This window comes from Lithobates pipiens, unplaced genomic scaffold, assembly GCF_037356315.1.
Source record: "Lithobates pipiens isolate NorthernLeopardFrog02 unplaced genomic scaffold, aLitPip1_a1.2 Scaffold_16, whole genome shotgun sequence".
Lineage (NCBI taxonomy): Eukaryota > Metazoa > Chordata > Amphibia > Anura > Ranidae > Lithobates > Lithobates pipiens.
Window position 1 is genome coordinate 596202379 of NW_027507748.1, and position 13865 is coordinate 596216243.

The following is a 13865-nucleotide window of genomic DNA, read 5'->3' on the forward strand; positions in this document are numbered from 1 at the left end:
TAAGTATGGGGGGGGGGGGGGGGGGGGGGGCTACAACCCCTCCTACCCTGTGCCTGTATAACTAATACTGTGCTATCCACCCCTGAAGAGCGAGCTGGATCTCACGAAACTAGTTGGGTAGTATGATGCCCGTGTACCATGTACTACTTCTACATTTATGTACCAATACTCCTTGTTTATGTATTTTTTTTATTGGCAACCGTTGGTGTTATTTATCCGTGTAAACAATTGTATTTGAATAACCCATATACTATATTTACTACTGTTATGTTTACTGGCGGAAACAGTACCCACTTCATTTAAAGTCCCAGGGCGAATCCTTTGTTGTTTTTTATATGTTACAGGGATGGAAGTGTGTCACTGGGGACACCAGACCTTTTCCTTTTTCTCTATTTAAGGGTTATGGTGTATTGCCTACACAGTACAACACTTCTACCAATCTACACACATTCAGTACCCATCATCCTTTGCTTTCCTCTGCCCCCAACAGAGATCAGATTAACCACTTCCTTCCTGTATGACATCATATGATGCCCTGGACTTTGAGTGGCGATACATGAATGGTGTCTGCAACTGCAAGTATCATCTCATTATCTTTTTTCTTTTACCGGAAAGTCCCTGATCATTTCTATGGTCTAAGAAACCAGACGCATTTAAGGGACACAGAGGAGAGACCTGGGGTCTAATGGGCCCTCGATGTCTCAGCAAAAAGAGTACCTATCTCTGCCCATGATATTACAAGGGATGTTGTTCATCTCTTGTGATAGCAATAAAGTTGATTCCAAAAAAAATTTAAAGCGACAGTGTAGGAAAATAAAATGAAATGAAATTTTTTTTTAAAGCACCCCCTGCCCTCAAACAAATACAGAATTTCCACACGCATACGTAAACGGTGTTCGCACTACACGTGAGGTATCACTGAGATCATCAGAGTGGGAATAATAATTCTAGCAACAGACCTCCTGTGTAATTCTATACTGGTAACCTGTAAAGGCTTTTAAAGCATCGCCTACATAGATTTATTTTTATTTTTAGGTAGCTTGGCACCAATCCACAGGCTATGCAATTTTAAAGCGTGACATGTTAAGTATCTATTAAAATCGGCATATCATCTTTTATATTCTACCAAAAAATGGGTATTATATAGTGTTTGTCTACACTAGAATTCATTACTGTTCTTTTGCTAAAAAAATTGCATTTAAAAAAAAAAATGCTGCACAAATACCATGCGACATAAAAAAATTGCAAAACCCAGCATTTTATTTTCTAGTGCCTCTGCTAAAAAATAAACATGTAGGAGAGAAATGTCAGAACTGGCCTGGGTGTGATGTAGTTAACAGTCGCAAATTCTATTTTGGAACAAAACAAAGACTGAGAACCTGCAGAAGTGCACAAATTATGGTACAAAAGGTGAGCCATTTATGCATTCCAAACCTCCTCTTCATAGAACAGTTCCTCAGAAAACGTAAAAAAATAAATAAAAGCGAACAAGGTTTTTCCTGAAATGAGCGCTGTGGAAAAAACAATTACTCACCATCTTCCACAACATTCTGTTTACTTTTCTCACTGCCACTTGTCTTCGTTTCTACATTTTGGGATGATGGAGGGTCACGAGGAGTACTTTTTGGTGCTTTGGATGAAACTGGAAAGAAATTAAGAATTAGCAGCAAAACCATTACAAAGCATGCTTGTAAAAAGTAAACTTCTTAAAGTTTCAGTCAGCCTGATGGTCGAATATATAACATATAGATTACCCATTTTTTTGGGGATATACAAAAAAGGAGCAGGGTGCTCCAAGTAAATAGATACTAAACATATCAAGCTTTAAAATTGTGTGCACATATGAAATGACAATGAACTTCACTACCCACATGTCCCATAGTTGACACTTAAAAACCCTTACATGTCATCAGTTTAGAGTTAAAGGGGTTGTAAACCCTCAGAGTTTTCACCTTAATGTATTCTATGCATTACGGTGAAAATTAAAGTGATGCAGCTGCCCTCTCTTACTTACCTGAACCCAATCGTTCCAGCGACAGGGACGAGCACAGCAGCTCCAGCCGACGTCTCGGGTCTTCACTGGATAGATTAATAGCAGTATGGGCCATTGGCTCCCAGGGGGCGGGCCGGAGTCCTGCTGTCTGTGTCAATGGATTCAGGAACCTGCCTGCACGATTGCCCCCAGGGAGAGGGGTTCTCCGTGGGAGCACTTGACACGAAGAGAAGCCAGGAGCACCGCGGGGGGGTACTCTGTGCAAAATCACTGCGCAGAGGAGGTAAGTATAGACATGTGTTTTTTTTTTTAAGCGTAGCTTTACAATTACTAACTGTGAATAATGGCCCTAGATTTATTAATCTCACTCTGGTGTGCACAAGACATGTAGCACAATTGACGTTTTTGTACAAAAGCCAACATAATGTGTGAGTTTACATATGTATGTGCACATACCTGGGAAGTGGACAGGCTCGAAAATGTAAGCGTTTTGTTTTTTGCTAAAGGTGCACCTTTAATTTTCTTACACTTTTTTTCGCTTAACTTTCCTGCAATCACATAGGGGACCAATAGCCCCCACAATATGATAGCATTTTTACTGTGACAGGTTCTCTTTGATGAGGCATCAAGGGTTTGCAAATGTACTGAGGGTCTTTGGAAGAAATAAGGCCGTTGTAAAGCCACTAGATAGCCCTCACCTGAAAGCTGACTTGTAGGATTTCCAATACTGTAATACTGTAGAACCTGGGAATGTGTGTGTTTAAGATGGGATACCCAGTGGATTATACCTGCGCAGAGTCCCTCCAAAGGTGGATATTTAGAGATGGCCAGGGAACGGAACCATTAGTTAGTTCCTGGTGCTCAGCCCAGCAAGCCTACTCGCAGAGCGAGTTTCAGAGACAGGGCAAGCACTGAGGCATTGCCAACGACTGGAACCTGGACCTTGAAGCACTTTAAGGCCAATGTGTCATCAGAACAGGGTATGAAAAGCACCTAACATGGAACTCATTGCCTGAAGGTTATGTCCAGGCAAGCTCGGCAACATCCAGCACGGTTCAGGTAAGGCACTTCAAACCTAGGTTGAGGAAGAGCCAATTCAGACAGCTGACACTGTATAGGCCAGCATAAGCAGCGATGTAGCAAGTCTTGACTGAAGAAAATTGCAGGCAAAAAAAGAAATAAAATTGGGTTAGACTTTTCCCCCTTGTCCAATCTCCTAGAAAGCTAGCAAAATTGAGGTATGCTAGTAGAAGAGGAGGTTATCTTAGGCTGGCTTACAATTGTATTTTATTTTTTATTTGCCAGTAGTGGTACCTAACAGTTAATGACTTCCTGTGTCCCTCTAGGGAGTAGAAAGAAATACCCTTTTCCATTAAATAAAGTATTTTTAAACCCTTAGCATTCAATAAGCTTAACATCTTGGCATAATAAAATACACATTTCCCAGTAAACTATTCATTAAAATTATTGCCCCTGCACTTTGCAATTTACAGCTGTCAGTGCTGCTTTCCTGAACTTTCCCATCTTTATGGTAAAGAAATAATAGAATTAACTAGTGAACAGGTCAGCTTTGCATTGGTCTGTTAGTTTGAGGAAGGGAGAAGGGGGAAGGAGAAAGGGAATGCCTAGCCATTGTAGGCTATAGCACTAATGCACACAGTGTAGGAAGACAGCTCTATTCCGTGCATGCAAGGGTGGCTTCATAGGGCAGTGCTGGGTGGCGAGTCCTGCTGTCTGTGTCAATGGATGCAGGACTGGGGAGCCATCAGCACAAGTGCCCCCATGGAATGCGGCTCTGCATGAGGGCACTTGAGAAAGAGCCAAGAGCGCGCTCCCTTGCTCAGAGGAGGGAAGTATGACATGTTTGTTTTTTGTTTTTTTTCTAAACAAACCTTTACAATCAATTTAAAAGAGATTAATATAACTTCCCAGCTGCACCTTGTGTTTTTGATCTGCATTGATCATGTAGTTTCAGGTTGTCATTTTTTGGGGCTGCATGTACAGCCTATAGTAGAGTAAATCTTCACATTCCGGTATAAGAGGTTCCGGTTTGTGTTCAAACATGAGGCATACCACATGGCACTGCACAGGTTAATCTTTAAGCCTCTCAGTCTAATACAAGTGAAAGCTATCAATTAGATCTGACAACCACAAGCAGGCACAGCATTCACAGACACACAGAGAGCTCACTGATGCATTAGACAGTACATTAGATACATTAGAAGGTCCATGTATGTGATGTGAGACAGAGTGGATAGCCACGCATGCACTGCACATTGTGAGACTCAGAACAGGAAGCGGTATTGTCTCTTTAGTGAATAGGGACAGGTTAGCTGTAGCAAATCATGGACAGTGGAATCAGTTAGTCATGACACCACAAACTGCAGCCACAAAATGTGACCCCATCATTACAAGGTAAGGAATACATATTTGTCCGATAATCTATTTTATCTATACTTATGTTTTATCTTCTAGAATACAAAAGGCAGTCACCCCAATGTATTTTTACCTGTGGGGCAACCTGTCTCCGTCATCAAGTGACTCCATATAAAAGTTTTCAGAATTGCTTTCGTTTTGCGTTACACCTATCTTCCCTTAGTCAGATATTGGTACCGATATATATAATGCAGCAATATACCTATACATCGTAAGATCCCTTTTTATATATGCATCCAGGTATTTTTTTTGGGCTGTCCCTTTGTTATATATTGTGACAATCTTGTATATATTCATACATATATAATTTATTATCTCTTTGCTTTTTAGCACACCTTGAGATATACATTTTGTCTGGCTCCTGTTGCTATATTTAGAGCATGGGTCTTCAAACTATGGCCCTCCAGTTGTTCAGGAACTACAATTCCCATCATGCCTAGTCATATCTGTGAATGTCAGAGTTTTACAATGCCTCATGGGATGTGTAGTTTCACAACAGCTGGAGGGCCGTAGTTTGAGCACCCTGGTTTAGAGGGTCTTCCCCTTTATTTGGAGATTTCTGCTCTCCCCGCTTCTCCTTCCCTGGTTGATGCCCCATGTGTGTCATCCTTCCCTTATGGTCATTACCGTCCTCTCCTCTGCATCCAAAGTCATTCAGCAAGCTTTTTTTTTTATTTAAGTATGTCCGCACACACTGTGATATGTGTATATAATATTCTTAAATACAATGTAAAACGTGATAATATGTTACATGTGTAAATTGGAGCTAGGTGTAATGTGTGTATTTTTGAATCTGTAAATAGCACCCACCCAATCAGTCCTGAGGAAGCAAGCATATCTTGCAAAACGCATTGACATTTGAGTATGGAGCAACGCACAAGCAGCATACTTATGTATCCGATTGAATGTTGACCTTACTGGTGGATGCCTATGTACTCTGCAATATACCGTGATTTTCTGTCTCCATACCATAGGATTGGGTATCTGCTGATGTTTTGTAAATGGAGGGTACTTTATTATCATCCACCCTTTTTTTAATGACCATTGTATTTTAATGTATATCCAATAAAATATATTTTATATACATACCGTCTCATGCTGTGCCTATAAAATATGCATTTTGAGAAGCCGAGTTCAGCTCCTCCTACTTTTTGGAATATAAATACACGAATATTTAGTTAAAAAAAAAAAAATACAAAATATTTGCAAGTGTACAATGCCTTTAACTAGCAGCCAGGTGAGATTTTATTTTAAAAAATCCTTCATGGGGATATTTATAAAGAAAAAATTCAGCCTGAAGGGCATTAAAAAAAAAAAAAAAAAATTTTAAAAAGTTCAAGCTCCAGAGTTAACATGGTTTTGGCCATATCTGCCAAATACTTACCACAAGCAAACAGATCATAGAGCCCCTGGAAGTCTGGGTCAAGTTCAGTCTGAACCAATATATCTTGTATAGCCTCCTCACTCATGTGAATCTCTCCTCCCTGTTGGGAGACGACATACAAAATTAAGAGATAATCTCTCACCTCATCAGACAGCTTATAACGTATCACATACAAAAGCAATGCCAATAATTCAAAAAGACTGGTTTAAATATTTAGTTCATCCAAAGGAGATACTTCATTTACAGTGGTGTCTGGTGGGACAATCTGATCTCCTGCAGCCTCTTTGTCTATAAACACTACAGTGATCATTATAATTGCATTGACTTATTAAAAAAATAAAATAGGCGAACATTCCTCCACTGGAACCCATGCGACACGGTGACAACACAGGAGTACAATTAGAAGAGAGGTACAGAATACTATCAGTTTAAAACAGGGCTTGTCTGAATAAGGATCTTCAGGGCAAGACCACTAGAAGCTGCAGATCTAAAAATTTGCTTTTTAAAGTTTATTTGAACATGTTTAAATCCAATATTAGATTTTAATTATTTGGTTTACATATATTTTAAAGCGGGACTGTACTGGGGAAAAAAATATTAAAAGCCAGCAGCTATAAATACTACAGCTATAAATACTACAGCTTTTAATAAATGGACACTCACCTGTCCCGGGGTCCAGCGATGCCGGCAGCCGAGAGCCGATCGATCGCTCGGCTCTCGGCTGCTGCCGCCACCATTCTAGGTGAGGGAATCAGGAAGTGAAGCGAATCGGCTTCACTTCCCGGTTCCCTACTGTGCATGCGCGAGTCGCGTAGCGCAATAGGAATTGTCCGCGCTGTCTCTGGGACCCGTGTGTGTCCCAGCAGACAGCGCGGCAGGACAGGAAGAGGCATAGACTCTCACGTGAGTCTATGCCCGGAAGTGGGTGTAAATACCTGTCTTTGACAGGTATCTCCACCCCCCTGAAAGGTGCCAATTGTGACACCGGAGGGGGGAGGGTTCCGATCAGCGGAAGTTCCACTTTAGGGTGGAACCCCACTTTAAGTCAAAATATTGCTACTTATAGATGTCCCCACCATGGCGTGCAGCACTTTTCTGCCTTCTCAAAGCATCAAAGTATCCACTCTTCCCGTTGCATTCTCCAGAAAACAGGCTTAAAAATGGAGCTAAAAATCCTACAGGGAGAATAGGGGAGCTTCTTGTGACTGCCATTTTATTCTAAAATCGGTGCAAGTGCACACCTTGTTAAGGGCAATTCCACTTTCGTTGGAAAAAACATAGCAAAATAAATAAATAATAATAACGCATATACAGCTGGCACACAAATCATATTGTAATTGAAAACTATTAACGACCTTTGCTTTTCAATCTGCAGCGCTGTCATTTTATGAAAAATGCAATGCAACATTGGCTACCTGGAGGTGTTGTGTACATAGATGGTGTACAGAACACCCCCAGATATGTCATTTCCTGCTTGTTTGATTGGCTCACCGATTTTCCCATAAGTCTTTACTAAGATACAAGTCAGATTTTGGGCATTCCCTGCAACAAAAAATTTAATTTTGGCGAGATACTCGCAAAGTGATATCACGCCTAAAGGGATGCAGACTAGAGGTCGACCGATATGGGTTTTTCTCTGGCCGATGCCGATATTTAGAAATCGGGGCGGCTGATGGCCAATATATTATGTCGAGTTTTGCAGCCGATATTTTTTTTTTGGCAGATGCCACTGGTTGGCATGGATTGGCACTGGCAAGTGGCACTGGTTGAAACAGATTGGCAGGTGGCACTGGATGGCAATAGCAGATTTCACTGGCAGATTGCACTGGATGGCATTGGCAGGTTTCACAGTCGATCATGTAACTGTGAAACAGAATGCTCTCTGCAGCGCCGCAGTGTGTGCAACCGTATGGAGAGAGGAGCTGACAAATTCAGCGTTATATCGGAGGTGGGCGGGACCCAGCAGCTATCCAGCCAATGATTGGGCTGTTTAAGAAAGGGGCGGGGGCCACATACACATTGCGACCCACCCAGATCCCATCCCATTGGCAAGTGTTGGATAGCTGGGTCCTGCCCACACCCAACATTCAACCTCAATTTTGACAGCTCCTCTCTCTTCTACAGTTTCACACACCGCGGTGCTGCTCTGCCAACAGTGTGGAGAAGGGAGGAGAATTCTCCACACTCTGCTGGCAAAGGTGCGGTCAGCGTTCTATCGGCCGAATTTGGATAATAATCGGCCGATGCCGATTTCTCCAAAATGGCCAAATATCAGCCAGGCGATATAGTGGTCCACCTCTAATGCAGACCCTGCAACTTTCCTCATTAGAGCTTTGCAAGTATAGCAGCTGATTGATGAATATGAAATCACTCCCATTCACAGACACAGACAGACAAACCACTATTTCTTCAGAACAACAAATTAGGAATCTATAACCAAGTTAGTTAAAATCCCTACAATGTACATAGATTGCCCAAAGGTGGATGTTTTGCTCTCAACAAAAGTGAAGTTGCCTAGTAGTGACCGACTGCTGCCACTTTTGGCAAGCAGGGGTTAAACAATATCGGCAGTAATAAATTATAGTTTGCATATAGGTCTTGCAGAAGTAAAACACATTTTTTTATTAAAATCTTGTTAAAACAGCAAAAAAGCCACTGAAGGCTTGAAACGCTGCAATGGATAGAAGGGGCAAGTGTTTTAAATAAAAGAACCATTCATCACTTTTACAAAACCTGTGCAAACTGCTGTGGCATAATGTGTTAAGACTTGATTCCCTCCGCCATATGTCAGCATTGGACAGAGCTACCATCTAATTATATATAAAGAAAACAGCAATACTGAATATGCAGGCTTAAAGCTGAACTCCTAGAACAACAAAAAAAAGTCATAATGTGCTAGTATGTGATGCTGAATATGAAGCCCTCCAGTGGCACGCTGTCACCGCTGACAGCACTTCCCATCTTCACCAGGTACTCCATCTGGGTTGGTGGGCTTTGGTGATATAAATGGCTGAGCTGGCGATGACGTCACTCCCACAGATGCAAGTCACTGTTTACGGAATGGCTCTGAAGGAGCAGCACATGTGTGCCATCGTCCCTTCAGAGTGCATGCGATGGTGATGTCACTAAAGTAAATATCTCTTAAACAATGCACCCACTTTAAACTATAAAAACAAAATGTATATGTATATGTATGTATATATATATATATATATATATATATATATATATATATATATATATATATATATATATATATATATATATATATATTTGATAACATACAGTGTCTCACAAAAGTGAGTTCACCCCTTACATTTTTGTAAATATTTTATTATATATTTTCACGTGACACTGAAGAAACGACACTGCTACAATATAACGTAGTGATTGAGTGTACAGCATGCAGCCACAAACCATCACACCCCACCACCATGCTTGACTGTAGGCAATACACACTTGTCTTTGTACTCCTCACCTGGTTGCCACCACAAACCATCTAAACCAAAAAAGTTTATCTTGGTTTCATCAGACCACAGGACATGGTTCCAGTAATCCATGTCCTTAGTCTGCTTGTCTTCAGCAAACCGTTTGCGGGCTTTCTTGTGCATAATCTTTAAAAGAGGCTTCCTTCTGGGACGACAGCCATGCAGACCAATTTGATGCAGTGTGTGGAGTATGGTCTGAGCACCGACAGGCTGACCCCCCCCACCCCTTCAACCTCTGCAGCAATCATAAATCTATTTCCCAAACACAACCTTTGGATATGACGTTGAGCACTAGCACTCAACTTCTTTGGTCGACCATGGTGAGGCATGTTCTGAGTAGAACCTGTCCTGTTAAACCGCTGTATGGTCTTGGCCACCATGCTGCAGCTCAGACTAAGGGTCTTGGCAATCTTCTTATAGCATGGGCCATCTTTATGTAGAGTTCTTTGCCATGAGGTGCCATGTTGAACTCCCAGTGACCAGTTTGAGAGAATGAGTGGCGATAACACCAAATTTAACACATCTGCTCTCCATTCACACCTGAGACCTTGTAACACTAAGGAGTCACATGACACCAGGGGGAGGGAAATTGGCTAATTGGGCTCAATTTGGACATTTTCACTTAGGGGTGTACTCACTTTTGTTGCCAGCACTTTAGACATTAATGGCTATGTGTTGAGTTATTTTGAGGGGACAGCAAATTTACACTGCTATATAAGCTGTACACTAATTTACATTATAGCAAAGTGTCATTTCTTCAGTGTTGTCACATGAAAAGTTTAATACAATTTTTACAAAAATGTAAGTATTGTACTAATTTTTATGAGATACTGTATATTTTGCACCAAATGCCTTTGAAAACCCAGATATTACTGTGTAAAAGTAGTGGTGACATAATCACTGGGCTGCACATCATTTGTGCAGAGCTGTGTGAGGGGCCCAGCAGGCTCCACCCACTACAGGTTGCAAGCAGAAAACTACAGGAGGTGGCAATTATAAGACCAATCACCCTGCACAAGGAGGCAGAGAAGCAGTGAGACTGGTCTTTATTTGAAAGCTTCTGCACAGAAGCAAAGTTTAATGCTGGGTCACTGCACAGATCTTCAAGAAACATACAAAAACACACTGATGTGCAATATTTGTCTATCCCAGATTCCAGATATAATAAACACAATTATTACCTGGAGCCCGAGGATTTCATCAATAGAGGCATCTTGATCAGCAGCTGCACCATCCCCTTGTTTGGAGGTTTGCGAAGCAGAATCACTTATAAAAAAAATAAATAAAAAGATTTTGTATTTAAGAACAAACAGAAGTAAAAACAAACATACTGGTAGATTTCTTTATCAAACTCTACAAATCTTTGTTGCTTCCTTACACATGCTCTGGGCAAAACGGTTTTCATCGCCCAAAGCAGTGACATCCTTAACACTGCTGTTCCTAAGGACTGTGCCAAGGTATTCACTCAAATGTCTCATCTATGCATATTAACAACAGGTACACAGCAACTATGTGCTAGTATTTTTGTATACTTTATATTTTCTTTATAGAACAGACAACGCTCTCAGAATATACACTCAAGTATGATCAATCACTGATATCTGCAAGTACACATATCGAATCCAGCTTACCTTGCAAGGATCTTGTTAATGTTCTCTGCTAACTTCTCTTGAAGACTTTTGTTACTCAAGATCTTTTCCCGGGCATTTTCTATAACTAGTTGCTAAAAAAAAAAAAAATTAGATTTTAGTTATTTGTTGCAACTTTTCTCCCATCTAGTGATTATTAGTCCCATTATTAGTATAGCCATGCAAACACACACCTTCAGTACCCATGTACTTACCGGAAAGTCGTCATCAATAAGCCCTTGCATGGAATCAATTTCTAAAGAGGTTTCTTTTTCTGCTGCCGAGTTGCTTATGGGTGCCATTCTTCTCCTCCTCTGAGTGTCTCTGCAACAGTTCAATAAGTTCATTATTTAACATAGTTGAAATGATTTAGGAGAGATGTCATATTTTTCTATTTAAAATATGGGATTACCCTCCCTCAATTAGGAGGTTATGTATTATGTATGCTGAAGCGCATACTAGGAGAGTCAAGATACTTGGCTCAAATCTTATCCTGGTGCAGTTGTTTTCCTCAGATTACTATATTTCTAAATGTTATAATGGTTAGCATTGTATTGCATTAATCAAAAAATTTGCAACTTGAAAGCCATCTTATCTCCTGGTTTCATTATATTGCAATTATCTACCATTATTACTTCTTATTATCCATTTGCTTACAATGTTAATGTTTTTTGCATGGGCGTGGATCCATGTGTCCCTACCATGCACTGTCAATTGTATTTCTTTCTTGTCTGAAAAATCTTAATAAACATCACTGATAAACATAGTTGAAATGAAATACAATAATATGCAGATATTGTAAACAGAATAAACTCACGGTTTGCGTCTCATTGGAGATGAAGTGGCTGTAGTTGACAGCTTTTTTTGAGCTGAAGCTACAGAAACAGTCTGAGTAGTTTCTACAACTAAACAAGAAAAATAGCAAAGGTCAATAAAAAAAAAAAAATTATAATAATTATTACCAAACAGCTAAATTAGAATGCCCTCCACCGTAACCAAACACACACACCAATTTTGATGGCCATGCTAAATAAGCGAGAACTTAATCTGAGGCCATGGGCCCGAATCTTGTTACACAACATCTTCTGTCTACAGTTCAGTTTCAGAAGAGGTCACAGGGAAGCATACAGGAGGAGATGTTCAATGGTCTTCATCATTAAAGCAATTAAATCAAGTCATCCTTGACAGAAATACTGCCGCTGCTGACATCTATCTGAAAAAACTAGTGCCTGTATTTAATAATTTTAATCACTGACCCACAACAAGAATGCCATTTAGGAAAGAGAAAGTTGGCAGTTCTTATCTGCAAACTTCTGGTCAGTGACTCAACTTGTGGCCAAAGGTTATGCAAGGCAGCCAGGCAACTAGAATTTCGAGATTGAGGACAGTAATAGCATTGTCCATGTTTCTCTCATGACAGGGGATGACTGCTAAAAAAAATAATTGTTACGGTTTAGCTGCAAAATTCATTTCTTGAGCACAAGACCCTTCATATTCATGACTAATGTATTGCTGTCACCTTCAGGTAAATGGACACTGGCTAAAAAGGCAGGATTAACAGGCCCAGGCATAACACTTCCAGGTCAGCTACCCTCAGTTTTGTAGCAAGCAATGAGGAAAACAGACAAAAGGGATGGCGGGAGGTCCCTGTGATGTACTCCAAGAAATAAATTTTACCGCAAACACAAATTTTTTTTTTTTAACCTTTTACCTAGTGGTCACATGTCCACAAAGCTCCAGTCTGAGTAAACTGGTGAAAGCCAGCAAGAGCGCTGAATTCCTAGAGCAGCGACTTATCCCCACAGGTGCCAACACTTTTGCCAATGTAGTCTACGTTTTAGTAAACCAAAAATCACAAGTTTTTTTTTGTTTTTTTTTTAAGTAGTTCTAAAGTCTAAACAGTTTTTACCTTAATACATTAAGGTTAAATAAATGCTCCACTACCAGTCCTAGCCATTCCACCTCTAAACACTTGCCTGACTCCTCTGGTGAAGGATTCTCTCTCTCCCTTTGGTGACACTTATCCGTCGGTGTTGTGTGCAATATCACAGTGGAGACCACATGGAAAATTGTACCTGGACTTAATAATTGTCTGCACTTAAGGACATAAATTTGGAATTTCAGTGGTGCACTGGTTTATTAATTTTTTTTAATAGCTGCAATTAATTTATATTATTTGTATGTCACCTTAAGTATGGCAGCGCAGCGCGTCCCTGGCATTACGGCCGGAGAGCTCGTCGAGTCAACATCTCCAGGAGAAGAAGAAGGAGAAGAACGGAAGGCGGCGGCGGTGACGGCGGCGACAGAAGACCGGGCCACCGTCTGTAAAAGAGCTATAAGAAGGCGCGGTGGCCGGGCAGAAGAACCGAAGAGGGGGACAAGACCCCCGAAGTCGGGAGAAGAGGCCGGCGGCGCGGAAGAAAGCCGGACTCCTCCGTTAGCAAAAGAGCTACAAGAAGATAGCGGAGGAGTCCGGCGAGAAGACCCCCGAAGACGGAAGACCCCCGGAGCTGTGCAATAAATTATTTTATCTTGTGTGTTGTGTTTTTTTTGTACTTTATTTTACAGGTGAATGGGTAGGGGTACATTGTACCCCATACTCATTCACATATGGTGGGGGGCCGGTATCCGGGGGCCCCCTTATTAAAGGGGGCTCCCGGATTCCGATAAGCCCCCCGCCCGCAGACCCCGACAACCAACGGCCAGGGTTGTCGGGAAGAGGCCCTTGTCCTCATCGACATGGGGACAAGGTGCTTTAGGGTGGGGGGGGCCGCACGCCCCCCCTCCCCCAAGGCACCCCCCCATGTTGAGGGCACGCGGCCTGGTACGGCTCAGGAGGGGGGGGGGGCGCCCGCTCGTCCCCACCCCCTTTCCTGGCCGACCGGGTAGCGTGCTCGGATAAGGGTCTGGTGTGGATCTGGGGGGACCCCCACGCC

General features: G+C 41.6%; 1 protein-coding gene across 2 annotated transcripts in view; it reads right to left on the reverse strand.

Annotated features, from left to right (window-relative positions):
* Window positions 1–13865, reverse strand: part of NPAT (nuclear protein, coactivator of histone transcription) — an 84306-nt gene that overhangs the window by 30606 nt on the left and 39835 nt on the right. For both annotated transcript variants that reach the window (XM_077483956.1, XM_077483955.1), the window contains exons 7-12: window positions 11747–11834; window positions 11145–11253; window positions 10933–11024; window positions 10483–10567; window positions 5814–5913; window positions 1535–1642 (exon numbers count right to left, since the gene is read on the reverse strand). In XM_077483956.1, the coding sequence (XP_077340082.1) occupies window positions 1535–1642; window positions 5814–5913; window positions 10483–10567; window positions 10933–11024; window positions 11145–11253; window positions 11747–11834 (582 nt within the window). The remainder of the gene's footprint in view (window positions 1–1534; window positions 1643–5813; window positions 5914–10482; window positions 10568–10932; window positions 11025–11144; window positions 11254–11746; window positions 11835–13865) is intronic.